Source organism: Podarcis filfolensis, assembly GCF_964270895.1.
Source record: "Podarcis filfolensis genome assembly, chromosome: 1".
Taxonomy (NCBI): Eukaryota; Metazoa; Chordata; class Lepidosauria; order Squamata; family Lacertidae; genus Podarcis; species Podarcis filfolensis.
Window position 1 is genome coordinate 108,983,998 of NC_139604.1, and position 22,536 is coordinate 109,006,533.

At 42.2% G+C, this 22,536-nt stretch overlaps 1 protein-coding gene across 8 annotated transcripts in view; it reads right to left on the bottom strand.

The window, feature by feature from the left end:
• The window catches only part of CEP128 (centrosomal protein 128), a 221,780-nt gene that overhangs the window by 64,476 nt on the left and 134,768 nt on the right, over window positions 1-22,536 (bottom strand). For all 8 annotated transcript variants that reach the window (XR_014547550.1, XM_083611522.1, XM_083611526.1 and 5 more), the window contains one exon: window positions 14,415-14,464. Coding sequence is in view for 7 of the 8 variants with exons in the window: in XM_083611522.1 (XP_083467648.1) it covers window positions 14,415-14,464 (50 nt within the window). In the remaining variant the exon portion in view is untranslated. The remainder of the gene's footprint in view (window positions 1-14,414; window positions 14,465-22,536) is intronic.

Genomic DNA, 22,536 nt, shown 5'->3' on the forward strand with positions numbered 1-22,536 from the left:
AAAGGTAAAGGACCCCTGACAGTTAAGTCCAGTCGTGAACGACTCTGGGGCTGCAGCGCTCATCTCGCTTTACTGGCCGAGGAAGCCGACGTTTGTCCACAGACAGTTTTTCCAGATCATGTGGCCAGCATGACTAAGACGCTTCTGGTGAAACCAGAGCAGCAACGGAAATGCTGTTTACTTTCCGCCGGAGCGGTACCTATTTATCTACTTGCACTTTGACGTGCTTTCGAACTGCTAGGTTGGCAGGAGCTGGGACCAAACAACGGGAGCTCAACCCATCACGAGGATTTGAACCGCTGACCTTCCAATCAGCAAGCCCAAGGCTCAGTGGTTTACACCACAGTGCCACTCGCGTCCCACATACATTCATTACCAAACCAATAAATCATGGAAATAGGCCTTAGCTGAAGCCGTATTTCAGAGGCTTAAGGACTGTCCTACATTTTGTCCCGTGCAGAAAGGAAAAGATTTTCTGGAGGACTGGAGGAAAGATAAAGGCAGTTAGAAACTAATGTGTTCTTTAATACTGTATCTTTTCATGCAAGAATGCCACTGAATTGAAGGCACAGTCCTAGGATTTCCAATTACTGCATAATGAAACCTAATAAGAATGGCTGTTTTTATCACGTGAAAAATAGAAGCAATTAGCAGATTAGAAAGGCTAGAATGTCAGTTGCCAACTATGTTGTGTGATATTATTCATTAATGTGTATCTGTTTAATCTCCAGTGGGCTCACAGTATTGTGTCAAGTTATTGGAACCACATTCACTTTTTAAAATTTTGGCATACAATTCAATCCAATAAATGAAGCTGGGAAGGAAATGATGTCACCATGCATCAATAGACCATTTTCAATTTAATATAAATGCATGTGGGACCAGGAACAAAATGTTGCCCGCTAACAGGAGTGTTCCTGTTCAGAGTTCCAGTGAGACAGCAAACCACTCTTGCAAACAGAGGCGTAAGAACGGCATTTTATTCCCCCATCCCATATTAAACATTCCGTACTGAGCATGTTCAGTCCTCATTGGACTATATGGAGTATTCTTACTTTATGCCTTCCATTTCTTTCCTTTGGGGCCCCCCTGATCGCATGGATACCCTCTTGCTTGCTTCCCAACAATCCTGTTTTGGTTAGAGTTCAGTTGGCACTCACCACTTGAGTTTACTGTTAAGAGGGAGTGAGACTTTTGCATATGGAGTTATCTAAAGCTGCAGTCCTAAGACACACTGACTAGGTAGTCACGGGACTTATTTCTGAGTCAATATGCTGAGGATTACCCTGTAAGAAATATTTAACATGCTACTGTTCAAATGGAATGGAAACAGAAAGACAATATGGAAACAGTGCACAGAGAAGCTTCGCGCAAGAGCAACTGGCTAAACAAAAGATTTTTGGCCCTCAAATGTGTGGTGATGAAGTTGCTTGGGAAAAACCAAATGGGTTGGGTCTCAAAAAGCCCACTGCATGAAATAGTGAATAATCTGGAAAAAGATTATACATTCCACACGTTATGTAACTATGCCAATAGTGTAGCCAATTTCTTTTGGAAGATGAGCCTGGATAGCTCAGTCGGTTACAGCTTGGTGCTGATAACGCCAAGGTTGCAGGTTCGATCCCCGTATGGGACAGCTGCACTGCAGAGGGTTGGACTAGATGATCCTCAGGGTCCCTTTCAACTCTACAATTCTATGATTCCAATATGGGTAGATACCAAAAAGATCGATGACCCAGATTCTGCATGGAAGACTTCACATATTTAATGTACCCACTCTCATACCCATGTAAACTTTCTATGGGCCCACTCTAGATGTGCACAAGAACAACAGCCACTCATGGAAACCCTGTGGAGCTGAACAGAACCCATCTGCCCAAAATCAGGGTGGAAAAAAAATCAAGTAAAAATGCTTTAAATCAATTCAGTATCTAAATAATATCAAGGCTCCTGGTTTTATTAACTTTAATCTGTAGCAGACAAAAAAGTACGTAGAATCTAAAGGAATAGATTTTACCCCAGGGAATAAAGAAGGTCCTATAGTTAATATACTATGTTAGAACAATGTGCTGTTTGGTTCCTTTTCTCTAGATCTGCTAGGAACTTGTATGTTCTTCAACAAATCATTTTTATGTTAATTTCAGTTCCTAAGTGGTGAAGTCATAACAATCACACCTACTCTGTCTAACATGCCTACTGACTTGCCTCTTACCCATCTGTTTATATAGCAACTCATGCAACTGCTAGTTGCCTAATGACTACAAGAGCAGTCCTTAAAGCCAATTTATACATTCAAGATAATTAAGTGATACTGTCTTGTTGGGATCCAGATTGTGCGGCTTCAGATTTCAGGTGGGGGATTACATGTCTGCATGTTTTCACATGTATAAAACTTCCTGCACAACAAGACCAACATATCTGAGGTAGGGCTAGCCTAGAATCTCTCACGGGCTAGATACCTTAACACACAGCATTTTTATTATGCAGGAGATCGTATGAACATGCAAAATACCCCACTGTGATCTGGAAAATGAACCACGTGTTTAACGTGTGTATCCCCTCTTGGACATTTTTGCTCTTGAAAAGTATATATATATTCCCTCTGCCCTACAGATATTGTAGGATCTTCTGCCTACAACCAACAGCTTTGCAGAAAGACCAACTTCATATAGGAGTGAAAGGAAATCTTCCAGCCACAGCTGCTGGCCAGAGGACCAAAAGTTGTCAGGAATTTTGCCCCCTCTCTCTTTCTCAGGAAAACTGACAGCCTCTCTCTAGTAACGCCAGAAGGGTCTGGATATTTTAGGGCTGTTTATGAACAATTTGTGCAAAAACAACAACCAGAAAAACCCCCATTCCTTTGACTAAAACAATACATATTTTTGTGAGCTCCCACAAATTTTGGGAATACAGAACTGTACAAACCAACTTACATTCCAGATCTACAGATCAATGGATCCAATAATTCTTTGTGACATCCTGATACCTTCAGTGTTGCATGACATACTCAGCACAGAGTCTTGATTTGAAAGCACGACAGTCCGATTTCTCTGCACTCTCGGCATCTGAACCTAGTTCAAAGCTCAGCCTCCGCACATCTCACTCTCAGCGAGAGTCTTTAATGACACTTGGAATTTAAGTAAAGCACAAACATTTGTTACCCTGTGAGTCCCCCCCCCCCGCCCCGGGCCAAAATCATTTCCCAAATGGAAAACACACTGATGGAAAGAAGAAGAAAATCAAGATATTCTAAAATATTCAGTGTAACACAGTCATTAAAAAAAACACAATAGAATCACAGAATTGTGGAGTTGGAAGGGACCACAAGGGTCATCCAGTCCAACCCCCTGCAATGCAGGAATCTTTTTGCCCAGGGTGGGGCTTGAACCGAGGACCATGAGATTAAGAGTCTCATGTTCTACCAACTAAACCAGGCACCCCCAAACTTGGCCCTCCAGATGTTTTGGGACTACAATTCCCATCATCCCCGACCACTGGTCCTGTTAGCTAGGGATAATGGGAGTTGCATTCCCAAAACATCTGGAGGGTTGAGTTTGGGGATGCCTGAACTAAACTATCTCAGGCTAATACTATTTTCTGGTGCCCTATTTTTGAACCATTCTCTTAAAACTGAATGAGCCCCAAACAAGAAACTTAATTGGGGTCAGGGGGAACAAGAGTGAAAGGATGAAACTGGATTTGTCAGACCCAAATTCAATGTATATTTTCCTTTGGGCATGGTGATATTGGGCAAGTTTTCATTCCAAGTTGTTCAGCTTTGCATGTACTAACTGTGTATGTCCATAGCAGAAGGGGAGGGGAGACTCCTTTTCAAAGCCTTAAAACTGCACCTTGCCTGGGACTGGAATGGACAATGGGCAGTAAAAGATGCGGCTATTTTAAAATAATCAAGTATTTAAAAAGCCATGTCCCTCTTCATGCAAAAAGGAGAGCAAGGATCAAGAAGGGAGCTGAAGCTCCCTCTGCTGGCCTCTGCAGGATTTCACATAATTTCAACAGCATATGAAAAGAATATTTCTTAAAAAGCTGAGCACAAAAGAATAAATCCAGATTTCTTTGCTTTTGATAAACACCAGCAGCTTTATTATACAACATGTTCACAAGCCACGTCGCAATATAAACATTCTAGACTAGACATAACACAACCATTCTTCCTTTTCCAAAGTTGGCATGTGACTGAACTTTCTGGAGCAAATGTTATCATCACTAATAAGCTCGCCAGCTTTTTCCCCCCCTTCAGACCTGAATGTTTCATATGTAATATTCCTGAGAACAGCAAAAAGATGTTCTCCCTAGACACGCAGCATTAAAGCCTAAATCGTATATAAGCTTCGTAGCATGGCTGGCCATTTGTGTGGCGCAGCTCCCCACGTGGCTGTGGCAATTTCAACCACATCATCACGTGTGCCTGAAAGAGAGATAGCTAAAATCATTGCAACCATGGGAGAAGCTGCTTTGTGTAAATAGCTTTCTGCACAGAGCAGCCTCCATGTCTTCAGCAGGTGCCATGCCAGAAGGCGAACGTGTGAGTCTGCCCTGCGCTATTCTTAATTAAAACAAACTAGAAACTTCAGGTCAAAGATGTGATTAGTTAGCTCTTTGATTTTGAAGAAGAGTTTGGATTTGATATCCCGCTTTATCACTACCCGAAGGAGTCTCAAAGCGGCTAACATTCTCCTTTCCCTTCCTCCCCCACAACAAACACTCTGTGAGGTGAGTGGGGCTGAGAGACTTCAGAGAAGTGTGACTGGCCCAAGGTCACCCAGCAGCTGCATGTGGAGGAGCGGAGACGCGAACCCAGTTCCCCAGATTACGAGTCTGTCGCTCTTAACCACTATACTACACTGGCTCTCATTCTCTGATTCTCTGATTCTCTGACCTATAATCCTCCAAAATCCAAAGCTCTCTGTCAGGTCTACTCTATTCCCCCTAAAAACACATGGGCTTTTGTGTCCTGTATGAAGCTTTTCCTCCAGCTTCCATTTCTCTTCGGCTCTTAACATTCTCAACTCTTATGTTCCCAGTCCCTCTACTTATCCTTTTCACAGATTCAAAGAAAGTTCCCACTCTGCCTCCACCTTTCTTCAAACATCTGTCTCAAAATGTCCCCTTCTCTCCCATAACTTAGACCTTCAGGTTCCCAGCTTACATGGCAGATCCAACCCCAGCATACAGCTTCTCTCAGGTTGTGAAAGTTTTCTCCAAACTGACCTTTCATTTACCTTCATAGACCCACAATAAGAATAAAATTCTTTACCTCTCTGTGACATCACAATAAGTCAGCCAATAGCTACAAAGAAGGCAGGGAGGTTAAACAGCCAGTTTTCACTCTGTTCATATTAGGTGTGGCAAAATATATGAATTATAATTTGCTCAAAAAGCAGTGCTTAGCAACTGATTGCCTATATACAGCTACAAGCTGGCCTGGGAATAAATGCTACCCTTGCCCATGGGCATACCAAGGCCACTAGCCCAGAGGGGGCACAAAAACCATGCCTCTCCATTCTGGCTCAGAGTGGCTAGCAGCATGTCCATTCACATGCTTAGACAGACAGACCAATGGAGGAGGGAGGTCAAAATAAATACTGTGGACCCTCAGGTTATGTTACCTTCAGGTAATGTAATCCTCGGGTTGCAAACACAGTACCCCAGGAAGTGTATATTTCTAGGTTTTGCCGCACACGCATGCGCAGAAGCGCTCAATTGCACTGCACACATGTGCAGAAGGGAGCCTCTGGTTACGAAGTTTTTTTTTTTTTTTTTTTTAAATATTTTTATTCAAAAGTTTTTCCATGTAAACACGACATACATAGACATACAAAAACAAAACGAAACAAAAAACATGTACCATTTCGTATCCTAATTTCTTATACCTTCCTTCCCCGACTTCCTCATACCTCCCATTTCTGTATTCCAAATTCTTATCAATTGTTCAGCAAATCTTCCCTTATTTTAGTTAAAGTTTAGACTAATCTTCCTTATTCTCCTTGTCTTAACCATTACTAATAGTAACCATTTACTTTCTAATCCAACATCATTCTAACTTTCATTAACTTTATAATATTTCTTTAAATAGTCCTTGAATTTTTTCCACTCTTCTTGCGCTGTTTCTCTTCCCTGGTTTCGGATTCTGCTCGTCATTTCTGCCAAACCCATGTAGTCTATCACCTTCATCTGCCATTCTTCCAGTGTGGGTAGATCTTGCGTCTTCCAGTACTTCGCGATGAGTATTCTAGCTGCTGTTGTAGCATACATGAAAAAAGTTATATCCTTCTTTAACACCCCTTGGCCGACAATACCCAAGAGAAAGGCCTCTGGTTTCTTGGTGAAAGTATATTTAAATACCTTTTTAAGTTCATTATAGATCATTTCCCAGAATGCCTTAATCTTTGGGCACGTCCACCAAAGGTGAAAAAATGTACCTTCCTTTTCTTTACATTTCCAACATTTATTGTCAGGCAAATGGTAAATCTTTGCAAGCTTGACTGGGGTTATGTACCACCTATAGATCATTTTCATAATATTTTCTCTTAAGGCATTACATGCCGTAAATTTCATCCCGGTGGTCCACAACTTTTCCCAGTCAGCAAACAAAATATTATGACCAATGTCCTGAGCCCATTTAATCATAGCTGATTTAACCGTTTCATCTTCTGTATTCCATTTCAGCAGCAAGTTGTACATTTTTGACAAATTCTTAGTACTGGGTTCTAGCAATTCTGTCTCCAATTTTGATTTTTCCACCTGGAAGCCAATTTTGCTATCCAATTTGAACGCTTCATTTATTTGATGATAATGCAGCCAATCTCTCACCTTCCCTTTTAGTTTCTCAAAACTCTGCAATCTCATTTTGTCCCCCTCCTTTTCCAAAATTTCCCAATATCTTGGCCACTTGGACTCCATATTTAACTTTTTAACTGCCTTAGCCTCCATTGGCGACCTGGTTACGAAGTTTTCAGGATGCACCTGGGCCTCCAGAACGGATTCCGTTCATAACCGGAGGTACCACTGTAAAAAATTGTCCAATGGACCTTAGAGACCAACTAAGGAGGGAGATGTGAGCAGAGCAGACCCAACCCCAATGTTCGTATAGAGAGTCACTAGCAGAGTGCCAAAGTTTCTGGTCCATGGTCTCTTGCAGCTTCAGAGACACCGATACAGCTCTTTGCCAAGGGCGTAAGAGAGCCTAGGTATGCCTCTGCCCTCACCTAACCTTTCTCTTCCCTGGTTGCTAGTGGCGGTGGCAACCGTGAACATGCACAATATGAGTAGTGATGGCACTACTGCTAATTACCTGGGTTGGAATAGAAATGTATCATTTTTCCTATTAGTTCTTCTCCGGCTCAGAATGTAAACTGAGATTCTGCACATGGTTTTCAACTCCCCTTAAAATTTCATCTGCTTCCCAGTGAAGAGCTAGACACCAATGACAACTCAGAGCTACACACACACACAGACACACACACAGACACACAACCCCCCCCCCCGGCATCTTGTTAAGGCTTCAAGAAACAATGCAGTTTCTTCCAAACTACTGCCACAATAGTTTGGCCTTTGGGGGCTTTTGCCTCTGTATAAGCTGCCATTAGCAAAATTAGAGCGAATGTTGATGGGACTACCTGAAAAGCAGAGATGCTTTTTAGGAGCAACAAAAAGTTAAGGTAAAGCAAAAAAGACTACACCATTATTACAAACTGGGAGAGAATTCTAGGGAAACAAATGAGCATTTCCCAAATGCTTGCAAAGAGACCTTGACAAATACAGAGCTGATTCCAAATCAGGGCCCTCAATACACATCACCACTGTCAGCTATGTCTTTCATGTGCAGTGATTGCAGGGGTCGAAAGGAACACTTCCTCCACAGCCGGCACTAGGTTTGACACCCTTGCCTACCTACTGCTTTAAAAATATTGATTATAAAAGATATGAAGAACTAAAATGGCATATAATCCGTTAAAAATATACTTATTGATTCCCCATAAGAAGAGAATAAGCAGCATTATGGCACATGGGCCATGCCAATAGGGCCACTAGAAATCGACCAGACTCTTAAATGTAGATAATGGGTCTGCTCAATTGCTAGTTAAACTCTGTTTTGTCTTTACCTTTACTGGGTGCAGGAGCAGGCCCTACTTGCCTAGTAACAAAACTTTTCAAAGTCTTATTCCCAAGGATTTGCTGAAGAAGCCATTTCCAATTTTGCCAAAATCTTATGCACGGCATGTGTTCAAATACAACATATTTCTGAGGAAGCTCATTTAGAATTGAGCTGAAAGTAGAAGAGTCCTGAGATTTTGTGGAAGATTGATCACTGACCTCAGACATAGGGCTGGACAGCTTCTGTGAAAATTATAAATTGCTTGCTACATGCATCAGGGTCGTATAGCTTACCTGAGGCAAAGGCGCCTACTGCTTTGAAAAACCTCAATAATGGTGTGACAGTGCTATCCAATGAACTGAAATCAATTGGACTCACTCCTAGGAAATTAGAAAGAGGATTGTAACCTGACCGTGGTTTCTTTGTGGCCTCCCACTCAACATCAAACTTCACTGGCCACGACTGCCAGTATCAGACCATTACAAAGAGCCTCAAACTATTTCCTGACGTGGTCATACAAAGCTGCCTTATACCGAGACAGACAATCTAACTCAGTACGGTCAATTCTGGCTGGTAGCAGCTCTCCAGGGCCTCCAGCAGGAAGTCTAGCCCATCACCTACTGGTTGGTTAGAATGTGGTGCTGATAATGCCAAGGATGCAGGTTTGATCCCCATATGGGGCAGCCTCCTGCATTTCTGGAGGTTGGAATAGATGATGGTCCTCAGGGTCTCTTTGAACTCTACAATTTTATGAATCTATGACCATTTAACTGGAGATGCTGGGAGTTAAACTTCTGCACAAGAAATATGTACTTCACCACTGAGTCAACTCTTCCAAGTGTTCTGTGTGTTCTCAGCACATGAGCCAAGCATGACTGATCTGCTCTAATGTGACAATATATGAAAAGAACTAAATTATAATTAAAGTCAGGAGAACAGCTTCTCCTTTGGCTGAGGCAGGAAACAAGTGGGGAGGCTGCAGAAGAGGACGTGGCTTTCTTGGAGGTTGCCCTTTCGGCTTTGCTGTGCATTTGCTTCTTTATCTTGAGCCGTGGAGAGGGGCAAAGGAGATAACCATGGGAAACCTGTGCTTCAATTCTTCTATATAAAGAATGGTCTGTTTTCTTCCATGGAGACACTCTGTTCTTATTATCTCGATGAATTAAAGCACTACTGAAGATTTCTTTTTTGTTTTATGTAGTGAGCTCAGACCCAGTCAGTTGCCGAACTTCAATATTTTCCGCAGACACACACATTACTCTCAGAGCATCCTATTTGCAGGCTTTATTTTGCTATAAATTTGAGTTTAAAATTAAGTTGCACATTTCTGGTAAAACAAAGTGATAAAACTTAATGATCACTGAAACTTTAGTGAAACTGTGTTTTACTAGGTTCACTTCTCTGTTCTCCTGAGATTGTAACAGGGCAGTAAATTGAGAACTGATAGCCTAATTGGCTGAAGACCCTGCTTACCCTTTGGCAGCAGGGCAAGGCTGAAAGATTACAGCACAAAGCTAATTTTATCCTGTCTACAATCAGTGAAAGCAGAGATTAAAAAGACCCATTAGGGTAGTCAGTCAACCTCTTAGACAATGTAAAATTGTTACTTTCACAGAACACTTTCCCTATAACTTTTGTCTAGCTCTGGTTTCAAATGATAATTAATGGACCTTTATCTTTTGAGAGTCTCCAGACCTAGAACAAAAATATTTTCCCTGTGGTATTTGGTTCAAGTTTACTTTTTCTCAGCAGCTGGTGATGTGGGGGGCAGAATTTAGCCACTGCTACTGAGCAGCGACTTTGGGAAAAGGCACCTTCCTAAGCATTATGCTAAGGAGAAGGTAGGAGAGGAGAGGCAGCTGGGTTAGTGCTGGCCAGCCTGGCTGACTAGCCAATAGCATCTCCCAAGGGCCACTGACATCATTGGTCTGCACCTACATTAGGCAGCGATGGCCAATCAGGAAGCACATAGTTGCTTAATCCTGTGATAGCTGTTCCTCTCCTTGGCTCTGCTCAAGCAAGGATGTGGTGTCCACCGTTCCCTCAGTTGCTGCTCAGTGATGGTGGCCAGGAATTGGTTCTACCATGGCAAATATTTAGCCAAGTAAAGTTGATGCAACCGCCACTAATTATGACTATGCAGAGAGATGAACTATTCTTCCCTACTGGTCCCCAAATGTATTTAAATTGTTGCATTTGTATACCGCCCCTTCCTTCTTTCCTCCCTTCCATCCAATGTCTCAAAGAGCTGTTTTAGCCTCATACAATCATGTGTGGTATGAGAGAGCACTGCCCAAAGGAACATGGAAAACGTTACTGTTAATTGGGCATCTGAAACATTAATTCCCCTCATTCAAAAGCTACAATCTTCAGTTTGGCGTATTTCCCTTGCTTTCCATTCTATCACAAAGCTCACCAGGACAGCAGGTGCTTTTCCTGGCCTGTGGATGTGAAGATGTACAGGACATGGCAGCAACCTGACTACCTCTCCCAGTCCAGTGCTGAGCAAAGGTGCAAAGTTGCTTCCAGTGTCTGGCCTGAAAGCACATTCACAGCACCTAAGACAACCTGCTCCTAACATACATAAACATACATAATAATTCATAAACATTTTTACATGCTCATAGCTTCACCTGCGATGGCAAACCTACACAGTATCTTAAAAAGCAGAGACATCACCTTGCCAACAAAGGTCCGTATAGTTAAAGCCATGGTTTTCCCAGTAGTGATGTATGGAAGTGAGAGCTGGACCATCAAGAAGGCTGATCGCCGAAGAATTGATGCTTTTGAATTATGGTGCTGGAGGAGACTCTTGAGAGTCCCATAGACGGAAAGAAGATCAAACGTATCCATTCTTCAGGAAATCAGCCCTGAGTGCTCACTGGAAGGACAGATCCTGGAGCTGAGACTCCAATACTTTGGCCACCTCATGAGAAGAGAAGACTCCCTGGAAAAGACCCTGATGTTGGGAAAGATGGAGGGCACAAGGAGAAGGGGACGACAGAGGACGAGATGGTTGGACGGTGTTCTCGAAGCTACAAACATGAGTCTGATCAAACTGCGGGAGGCAGTGGAAGACAGGAGTGCCTGGCGTGCTCTGGTCCATGGGGTCACAAAGAGTCAGACACGACTAAATGACTAAACAACAACAACAAAGCTTCACCTGTAACAGGTGCCAAGGCTTGGATGAAATGCAGCAATTAAGGGAAGGGGGAATAGTACATTGTAAAATAAGAAATGGAGAACAAGATAGATCAATAAATCTCTTTTCTAATCTATAGAACCCTGAGATAAATCTATTCGGGGGGGTTTTCCCCATTTGGGAAGGAAATGTAGTTCTGTAAACTCCAAATCTGTGTTGCCATTGCTGGGGCCTTCTTCATATGCCAATGTTATATTTTCTACTATTATTGTATTTAAGCTCCCTTTTAGATTTACCCTCTCCACTAAATGCAGACTTGCTCCCTTTTAGATTTACCCTCTCCCCTAAATGCAGGAATGTCTTCAGAAATCCGGTATCCCTTAAATCCTGCATTTGTGATCAATGCCAATGTTATGTTAAAGACTTGCATAATAACTGCAAAAAACAAGTTACTGAATCCTTACTTTCCTTCTGTTTATAAGAAGAAAAGCTATATTAAGAACTTTAGCAACGCTGACAAAAATGGAATGGAAAAGGATTTTTATGAACAAGGGAGTTTATTTTTTAAAAATGTGTAGATATGCTGAATTAATGCACACCAGCAGGTACTGATGAATTCAGTCAACCTTGGCAAGTCTCATGAACACTAGCGCTACTATTTGAGGACTCGTGGCAAACTGATGTCGTCTCAAGGGATTAGCAAATGTGAAATTGCATGAATGTCAGGCAGGGAGGCGGGAGCCCTGCCATAGAGATGAACCAATACAGTCCTGATCCCCTATTGCACATGCTTTCTAAGCATTAGCCAAACTACAGAAGAGGCCAAACTACAGAAAATTAAAAATGGGGGGAAGAAAGCACGTCAAGGGCAATGGAATTATTTATAATACACATGGTTTTAAGACAACAAATCCTGCCAGACTAAAACCAGTTTACTAAAATTGAATTCATATGCCTGTACTTCAGCAAAAAAAATTTCTGACAGCCCAAAATTGCATTCTCAAAAAAAGTAAGATCACCAAGTTAAAGAAGAAGAAGAAGAAGAAGAGTTTGGATTTGATATCCCGCCTTTCACTCCCTTTAAGGAGTCTCAAAGCGGCTAACATTCTCCTTTCCCTTCCTCCCCCACAACAAACACTCTGTGAGGTGAGTGGGGCTGAGAGACTTCAAAGAAGTGTGACTGGCCCAAGGTCACCCAGCAGCTGCATGTGGAGGAGCGGAGACGTGAACCCGGTTCCCTAGATTACAAGACTACCGCTCTTAACCACTACACCACACTGGCTCTGTGACATGATTCAACTTGGGAACTTGCAACTTCCAATCCCATCTCTTATAAAAAAGGTAAAGGGACCCCTGACCATTAGGTCCAGTCATGGCTGACTGGGGCTGTGGCGCTCATCTCGCTTTATTGGCCAAGGGAGCCGGCGTAAAGCATGTGGCCAGCATGACTAAGCCGCTTCTGGCGAACCAGAGCAGTGCACGGAAACACCATTTACCTTCCCACCAGAGTGGTACCTATTTATCTACTTGCACTTTGATGTGCTTTCAAACTGCTAGGTTGGCAGGAGCAGGAACCGAACAACGGGAGCTCACCCTGTCGTGTGGATTTGAACCGCCAACCTTCTGATCGGCAAGCCCTAGGCTCTGTGGTTTAACCCACAACGCCACCCGTGTCCCTTTACCCATCTCTTATACCTTACACTATAACCAGGATATGAGAGAGGTGGATGTGGGCAGCAAAAACAAAATAAGGTGGGCCCCAGGTAACAGGCTGGGGTTAGATGTGATTCCTAGAATAGCAAATATTGAAAATTGCTACAGGCACATCTTTTGCACAGGGAAAAACAAAGTTCTGCTGAAATTTCTTTATAGTGAATTTATGCCGGCATGCAGTAATACCTACAAAAGCAAGTTAAGATCTTGTTCAAGATTTTCATTATACAGCAGTACCTTGGTTATCAAACTTAATCCATTCCAGGAGTCCATTCGACTCCTGAAACCATTTGAAAACCAAGGCGCAGCTTCTGATTGGCTGCAGGAACTTCCTGAACACAATCGGAAGCCGCAGAAGCCACATCGGATCTTTGGCTTCCGAAAAATGTTTGCAAACCAGAACACATACTTCCGGGTTTGCAGCGTCCAGGACCCGATTTGTTCTGGAGCCAAGCCATTTGAGTACCAAGGTACCACTGTACATATAAAGGAGTGGGCAGTAGCTATAAATGTGGGTGATGCAAAATGGAAAGATGCCATTACATTATAGAAGAAACAGAAAATTCAGAACAATCATGAACTGGAGCACACAAAAAAATGGCAACAATATCAAATATCGCAAACACACACATACCCATTATGCTAATGCCCAGTTTCCTCCAGCAATGCATAGTCCAAATAAATCTAATGGGTATTCGGCAATAAAATATTTACACATTCCTTCTAGCATGATACAACACCAGCCCTGCTTCCCTTTAAAGAAACTGCCTTTTCTTGTTCTCTACAGAAGAGTGTTCTCTATTTAGTTCTTACTACCTTCCACTTATGAATATGTATCATCAACACGAAGTAACCAATTTAAAAATATGAACTTCCAAAATAGACACACTAAGTACAGCTTTGGCCGTGTGGGGGGAGGCCTCTTTTTGCTGATGGGCTGGATCTGCTGTCCACAGGCTTTGGGAAGACATGGCTTGAGTTTCAGTTGTGGCTACAGAGTGTGTAGATCAGACAAACAGCAGATTCTAAAAACACAGGATGAGATGCTGTAAGCTGGTTGGGTTGGCTATATTATCTAATTATTGGCTGGCAATCAGCAACCAACACCCGCACAATCCAACTGCTGAGCCATCATTGTCAAACCACAGCATGGTTCATGAGAGAGACAATTCTGGATAGTCATAATTATGAATACATAATGTGCAAAGGTTAAAAGGTAAAATATGAGAAGCTGCCACATAACGAGTCCTTCAGCCCAGAACTGTATTTCCTGACAGGCACCATCTATTCAGAGTCTCATGCTGGGTCTCTCCATCCTTGTGCCATCACATTTTAAAGCGATTGAATCAGGCACTTTCCATGTGTAGACAGTATGTTATACCACTGAGCTGCAGCCTTTCCTCTGCTGGAAGGCTACTGCAATCAAATAAATGAAAATACCTGCAGAGCACCTATTTCTTCCTCCTTCCTGAGAGTCTTCTCCAGTAGATCTGCATATTCAAAAAAGGGGAAAAAAAGAACATCAAGAAAAGGGAAACAATGTGCTTTATGAATTGATGCAAATGAACAGGTACATAAATGCTGCCAAAGTTGAACCATCCCCAAACTAAAAGAAATCAGAAAATCAGCCTCATTATCTCACAGGAGGCTAGAATTCAGTAAACAGAGTTCCAAATTAGAGGTACTTATAATTATAAGCCAGATGTGCCACTCACTTGCTCATCAATTGATTCTGAGCAAGTCGCTGATTGAGAAATTGTAACTGGTTCTTCCTTCCCTGCAATTATTCCCAACTACTGGAACCACTCCTTTAGAAACCAGGCCCAGGTGGTGCCCTGTTTCTTGGGCATCTTTGCCACGCCACCTTAGCAAATGTAACAACCCTGTACAGTACTTAAGATGGGGGAGCAGCAGTGTTGTTCTATGGAGGCTTGGGGGTACTCTTTCTCATGGACCTTTAAAGCCAAATATACAGTAATATTGTTCCACTGCAAGATGCTCTTTTCCATGATAAAAAGAGCAAAGCAGGATTATCTTGGCTGATCAGATACTGTGGAGCAGGCCACTAGAGTGGGCCCTGTAGAGACATCAAGCAGCAGGGGAGGGGAGGAAGAGGGGAGGGGCAAGTAAAAGATGAAGGACTCCAGACATTGCAAAAATATTTGCACAGCTGACGTAAACACCTCATTCTGGGGTAAAAACAAAAGTTATAATTTTCTTCAAAAGTAGTTGAATTATATGTAGAAAGCTAAATATAGGTTGTCAAACGTGTCTCCCCCTAACCAGGAGGGAGGAAAGCATATTTGTCATTTATTTATTTAGATTATTTTAATCCACCAATCCCAGAGGCTGTGTATAAGCATACATTTAATCACAAAAATATTCAAATTTATATTCTATCCCCCCACAACTAAGTATTGAAATCCATGCCATTTGCTCAGTGGGAAGAAAACGGAAGAAAGATTCATTAAATTAGAGCTTGCAAGTCAGAATGTAGAAATTTAGAAACTTCACTTGTGACCAGAGCAGGTCAGCTCTAGCCAGCACGAACAATGGACAGGGATGATGCAATGTTGGAGTAGAACAACATCAGGAGGCCACAGACTCTCTACCTCTAACCTACATCATAAAGTGAACTAGCCTACTGCAAAAATGGCTTGGCAGCACATACAAGTAAACTGTGCAGGGAGCTACCACTGGAGAAAAATATAGAACACATTTATGAACACTAGGGATTGCAGTCTATACGGTAAGCTAGCCTCTTGGCATCTGACCACTATGGTTAGAGATAATATCAGGATCCACTATCAAAGATCCTGCACAGACAATGAAATATTGAGTGACCGAAGCCTGTTATTCTTTCCTTTGAGCTGTTTAACTCTGGGTAAGTGGCATCACATCCTGCAAGCACAAAATGAGCATACTGTAACTATATTTAAACGTATGGAACACCTCCACTATTTTCCTGGATATCAAAATCCCTAACAGCCCAGCTAAGAACTAACAGCCACAAACTATTAAACACAGGTAATATTTCTGTATATCTGCTGCAGACAGAGTTGAGCGTAAGCATGAGTTCCTTCATCCTCCAAACAAGATTAATATTTAGGAAGGCACAACAAATTGGTAGGAGTTGAAAAGGACAGCCACTGAACAGGATCTTAAAACATTTGTCAGCACATTCTCCTATTTTATTATACCCATAAAAAGAAAGCACTATCCCCTGCTTGAGCTGAGGCTATTCAAAACAAATCACATGTGCTTCAGCTGGATTTTTTTATATATATAAAAATCCCCTTTCCAAATTCACCCAAAATCAACAGCCAATTCTTGTGTGGAAAATACAGGATCATATTTTAAATCATCTTACAATATGCACAAAACAGGCCACTGTCTAGCAGACTGCCTTCAGTTACGACTTAACTTGTGAATAATTAAGACACCTAAGCTTCTGCCTTGGTCTGCTGCCACCAACTGGCTAACAGGCTAACTTAAGATGTCAGCCCAACTGTGGCATCAATCTCCTTCTGATCAGAAATCATGGCAGGAAACTTGTGGGGCAGAATTAAAACAACATTCCAGAAGAACGGATACCCTTTGTGGTTTGTCTCAGACACTGAAACAACATGACAGTCGGCAGACAAATTCCCAAATACTAAATCAATGAGGTTTTCATATCCCATCATAAGTCTTGACTATGTGGGAAGCTACTGTACAGGTCACTGAGTGGCTCTATCCCCCCCCCCTTCCACCCACCCTCCAAAGTTCGGTTTTCTGTGAACCTACTATACACAAACAGAGTCAGATGAGCAAGCTTAGAGAATGGACTCCTTTATCCTTTATGCCCCGTATGAGAGACACAGATAGGAGCAGTTTGTGCTTTCAGAAAATGGGTTGTTCATTAATATGCTGTAACTTTGATCCAAACCGATTAAGAAGCAGTTCAATTTGGTATCCATAAACCTCATTGCTGAGGCTGCTAAAAATTGTGCCAATTGTGATAGCGTACTTTGTGATGCGGAACAGCTGCTCCCTAGGACCTGAATGGAAAATACCTACCTATTCATTTCAGAAGGGAAGCTGAGCATGCAGTAGCTGGCAACAGACCTGGAATGTATTTCAAACTCTCTCAAATTCAGCAGATAAGACCTTACCCTCTTGCAGCAGTTAATCTGGTACATGTGTTTTAAACAGGCCTCTTTGTACTGGATGAATAAGAAATTATTTTCATTTTATGGCTGCACTGCTCAATTCTTCCTGTGCTGTCAATATGGGAAAATCTATGTCCACTTTTAAAGATAGTATGTCGTAACATTATCAATCAACATACAGGAGCCCTGAATAAAGCCAAAAGAAAGTAGATGTGGACACATTTTCTTCCTCCCTCATAATTCTAAAACAAGCGTCGTCCGATGAAGCTGAACGGTGGGAAATTCGGGACAAACAGAAGAAAGTACATCTTCGCACAGTTCATTGGAAATTATGGAATTTGCTATGGCAAGATGGAGTGATGGCCACCAACCTGGGTAGCTTTAAAAGGCGGTTAGTCAAATTGATGGAGGATAAGGCTATCCAAGATTAGGAGTCATAATAGCTGCACCAGAGGCAGTACACCTCAGAACGTCAGTAGCTGGGGAACATGAGCAGAAGTGTGTTGTGCTGTTCATATCCTGCTTGCAGGCTACCTATGGGCATTTGGCTGGCCACTAGTGGGAACAAAATGCTGTACTAGGTGGGACTTTGGTTTGATCTAGCAGGGCTAACTTTTATGCTCTCATCCTTTTGTTCTTAAAATGCTGACAATAGAACTTGAATGGCTGGAGAACTGAAGGACAGAAAGAAGGAACAGGAAAGAAGGGGAGAAAGATATACTAACATTTCTGAAGTGCAGCACAAATGTTTATTTAGAAAACGAGTCAAGACGCTGCTGTGCTTCCTAGTTTTACTTATAAAAATAAAAATCTGGGTGTGGGTGTTCTTCTTCTCTGAGGTTATCTCTGCACAGAGAAAATTTATGTCTGTGTAGCACTGTATGCCAAGATTGGTCCCTTTCTAAATTGGGGATTAAATGTTAACTGAATTCAGAAATGTGGACAATCACTAGTGATTGTCAAGTTCACACGAAAGCACAGAGAAGGTCGATAAAACTGATCATAAAAACAAGAAAGTTTGTACACTGCCTGGTCAATATGCACTTGGTAGCTAAGCACATTGATCAAGTAATGTACAAACCCCAGAGGTGAAATTCAATTCTTCATCCTAAATTGGAGACACTACATATTGACCAGACAATGTATGCATTTCCCCGTTCGTGCTGTCAATTTTTATTGTTGCCATTTATGCACATTCCTTTGACAACTCACATTAATTTCAACACCTCTGCAACTCTAAAAATCCAAACTTGTTTCTGGGCATCCAAAAATAAGGCTGCAAGACTGAAGGTCCATAACAAAAGCAGAGACTCCATGGCAAGCTGGCCTACACGGCTACTTCCCAGTCCAGGCAAACTTTCTCCTCAAGTCTGTCAGTTTGATGAACTGGCAACTCAAAGGGGTATGAAAGCATAGATGAGGTTACAACTCTGATGTCCACATCTCATGAAAGGGTCACAGAGAAGACCCTTTAAAGCCGAACGGTGACCCAAAGTTAGTTTTCACCGGACATAATGGCAGCAATGGGTGTGCTCCTTTGAAGAACGAAGTGGGTTTCATATACCAGATGCCAAAATGCTCAAAGTAGACTTGGTATATGAGCAAAATAAAGCAACTCTCCTGAAAGTCTGACATTTCTGTTTCTACTCCTGACATAACTTTGAGGAATCCCACTGTAACCCTCCCTGCGACCCCCCCTACCTTTGGTTATATTTTATATCGTTTATTCTTAGCAAGATTTGACACTTTGGGCAGCAGACATGTCTTGTACTTAATCCATTTTAATGTATTTATAATATGCAACCTACACATTACCCGAAAGGCAATTATCGAGCAATTATAGATTCACAAGCCAACTACACAGTTCCATCTGTCAAATGAAAAGGGCATTTGTTGCCAGAATTTCTGTTGCAGCTGACAAAGTAGACTCTCAGAGGTACTATTCTGCATAACTGCAGTTTTGGGCTTCAGTCCACAGAACCATTCTGTCACAAGGCTTTTTCCTCACAGAGCAGAATGTAGCGAGAACATGTGGATTCTGGGGAAAGCTGAATAGCTTTTGTACACTGCAAAACAGCCATTGCACATATGGCATAAAACTGCAGCAAAGTTGTTGTTTTTTTAAAGGATGTCAATCGCAAGTTCTTCCTTTGTATACTTCCATAACACAGGACATTTTCCATAAGTGATGTTAGCCTGCCACATGGCACCATAAGCCACTGAAAACAATATAGCAGTTGCCATCTTTTAAAATCAGCCAAAGACCAGGCCAGAAAGTAGATGTAACAATGGGTGTAGTTATTCTGCTACCTTATTATTGGGTGCATGTCACTACAAATGCTTTTTTGTGTGGGGAGGGAAGGAGGTAGCAGACAGTGTCACACAGAAGTAGATACTTCTGGAACAAATATACAATGTTTGCTATGCCTACTTATAGCAATCTTAGCAACTCAGTAGGCTTCACTTATAGACAGACACATATGATCAGTTAACCCACTGTGATATCTTCCTGTACAGGATTTTTGTTGTTGTTGAGAAATGCCCACAGTCCACAACAGAATTAAAAAGGCAAGGGTGTGGAACTTTGCCCAGGCCTTTGGCCATTAACTAATCTATGGCCTGTTAAAGCTGGTGTGGGAGTTGTTATTATGATTCTTTTATCTGTTATTACGCTTTTTATTATTATGCTCCATAAAATGTGTTCTGTTGTGAACAGCCCTTGGGTCTTTTGATAAAGGACAGCATATAAATTTAAATAACAACAACAGCAGCAACAACAACAACAACAGGAACAGGAACATGGCCTCCTGTGCAAAGATAAGAGTCACTTCTGTTGCTCCGCCCCCTTTTGTCTCTGGCCCCACCCACCACCATCACATTGAGCCTAGAAGGTTGTCCAAGAGGGGTTGTGAACTGAAAAAGGTTCCACACACGGCTTAAAATATTCTTAATTGTGCTATAAGCACAGCCATTTCACTATAACCATGTTAGGAAAACTAATTTTCATTCTGCATTAATTGCAGTTCTGGGCTCCAGGCTGCATAATCGATCTGTTGCAAAACTACACAGAATGTAGTGAGAGCAAGTGAACTCTGGGAAGTGCTGTTTTACACTGCAGGATAACAATTGGTGGATGGTCTGCACAGTTGGTACTATTGTAACACCTAGAGATACAATCGGCAGTGGCACCAAAACAATGTTGGGATGTGCTTCAAACAAATCTAACCCAAACAGTACTTGGCATGCATTTAAACCGTTTAGCTAGAACATGTGCAAAACTCAAAAAGGTTTTACAAGCATGTTGGAAGAACAAATTATTCTTAGGATTACATGCTTCTCTGGTGTACAAAACAAACAATGTGAGAGTTCCAGAGGAAGTATTCGGGCCTTGAATATCCAAATGTTCACCCAGTCACAAATCAGGCCATATAATTATGAGAGACTGACTTTAAAATCCTGAGAGGGGGATTCTTTCATTTGTCTTTTGATGTTTGAGCCCTTGATAAACATAAACCATATTCAGAGGTCTACAAATTATGTTTCAGCTTGGTAGCCCGACTCATTCCTAGAAGCCAGCAGGAGTATAGTCTCTCTGAGCAGATGAAGAGTGCCTCTAATTTTCCACCACATAAGTACAGCCCGCCACTCCCAGGGAATTAAGGAGAAAAGCAATATGGCATTTCCCACGTAAACCTTAAGTCCCTGCAAGGTCTCCTTCTGCAAATCAAACATTGTTCCTTTCTCTGGCAAGTGTGTTACGACTAGAGAACATACACTTTCTCCCCTCAAATCCCAGTCCTGGTTTCCTAAAGCTCAATCCAGCAGTTTTGTACAATTAACACACTCCCCTTCCCACAGCTCTAATTTCCTTGCCTTAGAAAAGGCTCTTTGTTCTTTGCAGCCACCTGGACAAAGGGATTCATCTGTGCCCAGCAAACATCTGTTTTGAAGACCAGGGCTAAAAATGATAGGAGGCAATGTGTTTTCCACCCTTCTCAAAGAAATGGACTCCAGAATTTTTATTCATCCCTTTGGAGCAACTTGGTCCTTCACAGACCATAATCAGTTCCTTGAGGTCAAGACTGAGGAAGTTGGTTCCAAAGTTAAGTTTCTTTCCTTTTGGTGTTGAAAGGGGATGTGGGAGAGAATACAGCTTGCAAGTGGGCCTAGGGGAAGAAGTAGAGTTGGAAACGCTGAGGGCAGTAAGCAGACACTAAACGGACTGAGCGAAGTAAAAGGGAAGTCTGAAATTACCGCTGCTTTTTCCTGATAGCCCTACTAATGTGTTAGGTCTATTCACATTCAGAGAGCACATGAAGGATGGCTATATACACTGGCCATGCCACACCACCACTGCCGCCAGAAGATCTGGCTCCTCTACCTCAGTGGGAGCTGCTAGTGACACCAGGGAAGGCCAAGAGCAAGGAAAAAAACATACTGCCTGAATAAACCTGGTACCATGTTATTTCTGAGTATATCTGTGAAGCTTTTGATGGTCACTGTGAGAGTCTCTTTGGAGAGCCAGCGTGGTGTAGTGGTTAAGAGTGGTAGACTCGTAATCTGGGGAACCAGGTTCGCGTCTCCGCTCCTCCACATGAGCCGCTGGGTGACCTTGGGCTAGTCACACTTCTTTGAAGTCTCTCAGCCCCACTCACCTCACAGAGTGTTTGTTGTGAGGGAGGAAGGGAAAGGAGAATGTTAGCCGCTTTGAGACTCCTTCGGGTAGTGATAAAGCGGGATATCAAATCCAAACTCTTCTTCTACAAAGAGGGATGCAAATATTCTAACCCACTTCCAATCTTCACAAATTCAACACAAAGTTCTGAAATGCTGAAAGCATGATGCTGAGGTAGGGAGGGCAGGAACAATGGGGACATGGCAGCACAAATGTGTTTGCTCCCCATCCACACATTCTTTGAACACAGACCATCAAAGTGCTCAAAGACTGGCCATTTAATTATCTGTTCTAGGACCCTTCCTGGTCATGGATCTCTTCACAAGTGTACACGTTCTTTACATATAGTGCTACTCCTCCCCCCTTCCAGTTTGATCTAGTCCTTTTGAGCAACTTATACCCCTCAATTTATACATTCCAGTCATGTGTCTCATTTCACCCAGTTACAGCAATGCCTAATGGGTCATATTTGCTATCCTGCATTAAGAACTCAAATTTGTCTTGCTTGTTTCCCATACCCTGTGCATTAGTATAGAGACAACTGAAACCAAGATTCCTTCCCTCCAGCTGCTTCCTTCTTGCAGTTTCATGCCCTTTAGCAGGTTTCTGTAGTACCACCTCAGTTGCTAGTGCATTAATGAGGCTATTATCCCCAGTATCAGGTGTTCCCATGTCGTCTGTAATATTATGTTTCTCCCCCTCAGGATTCAGTTTAAAGCTCTCCTAATCAGGTTCG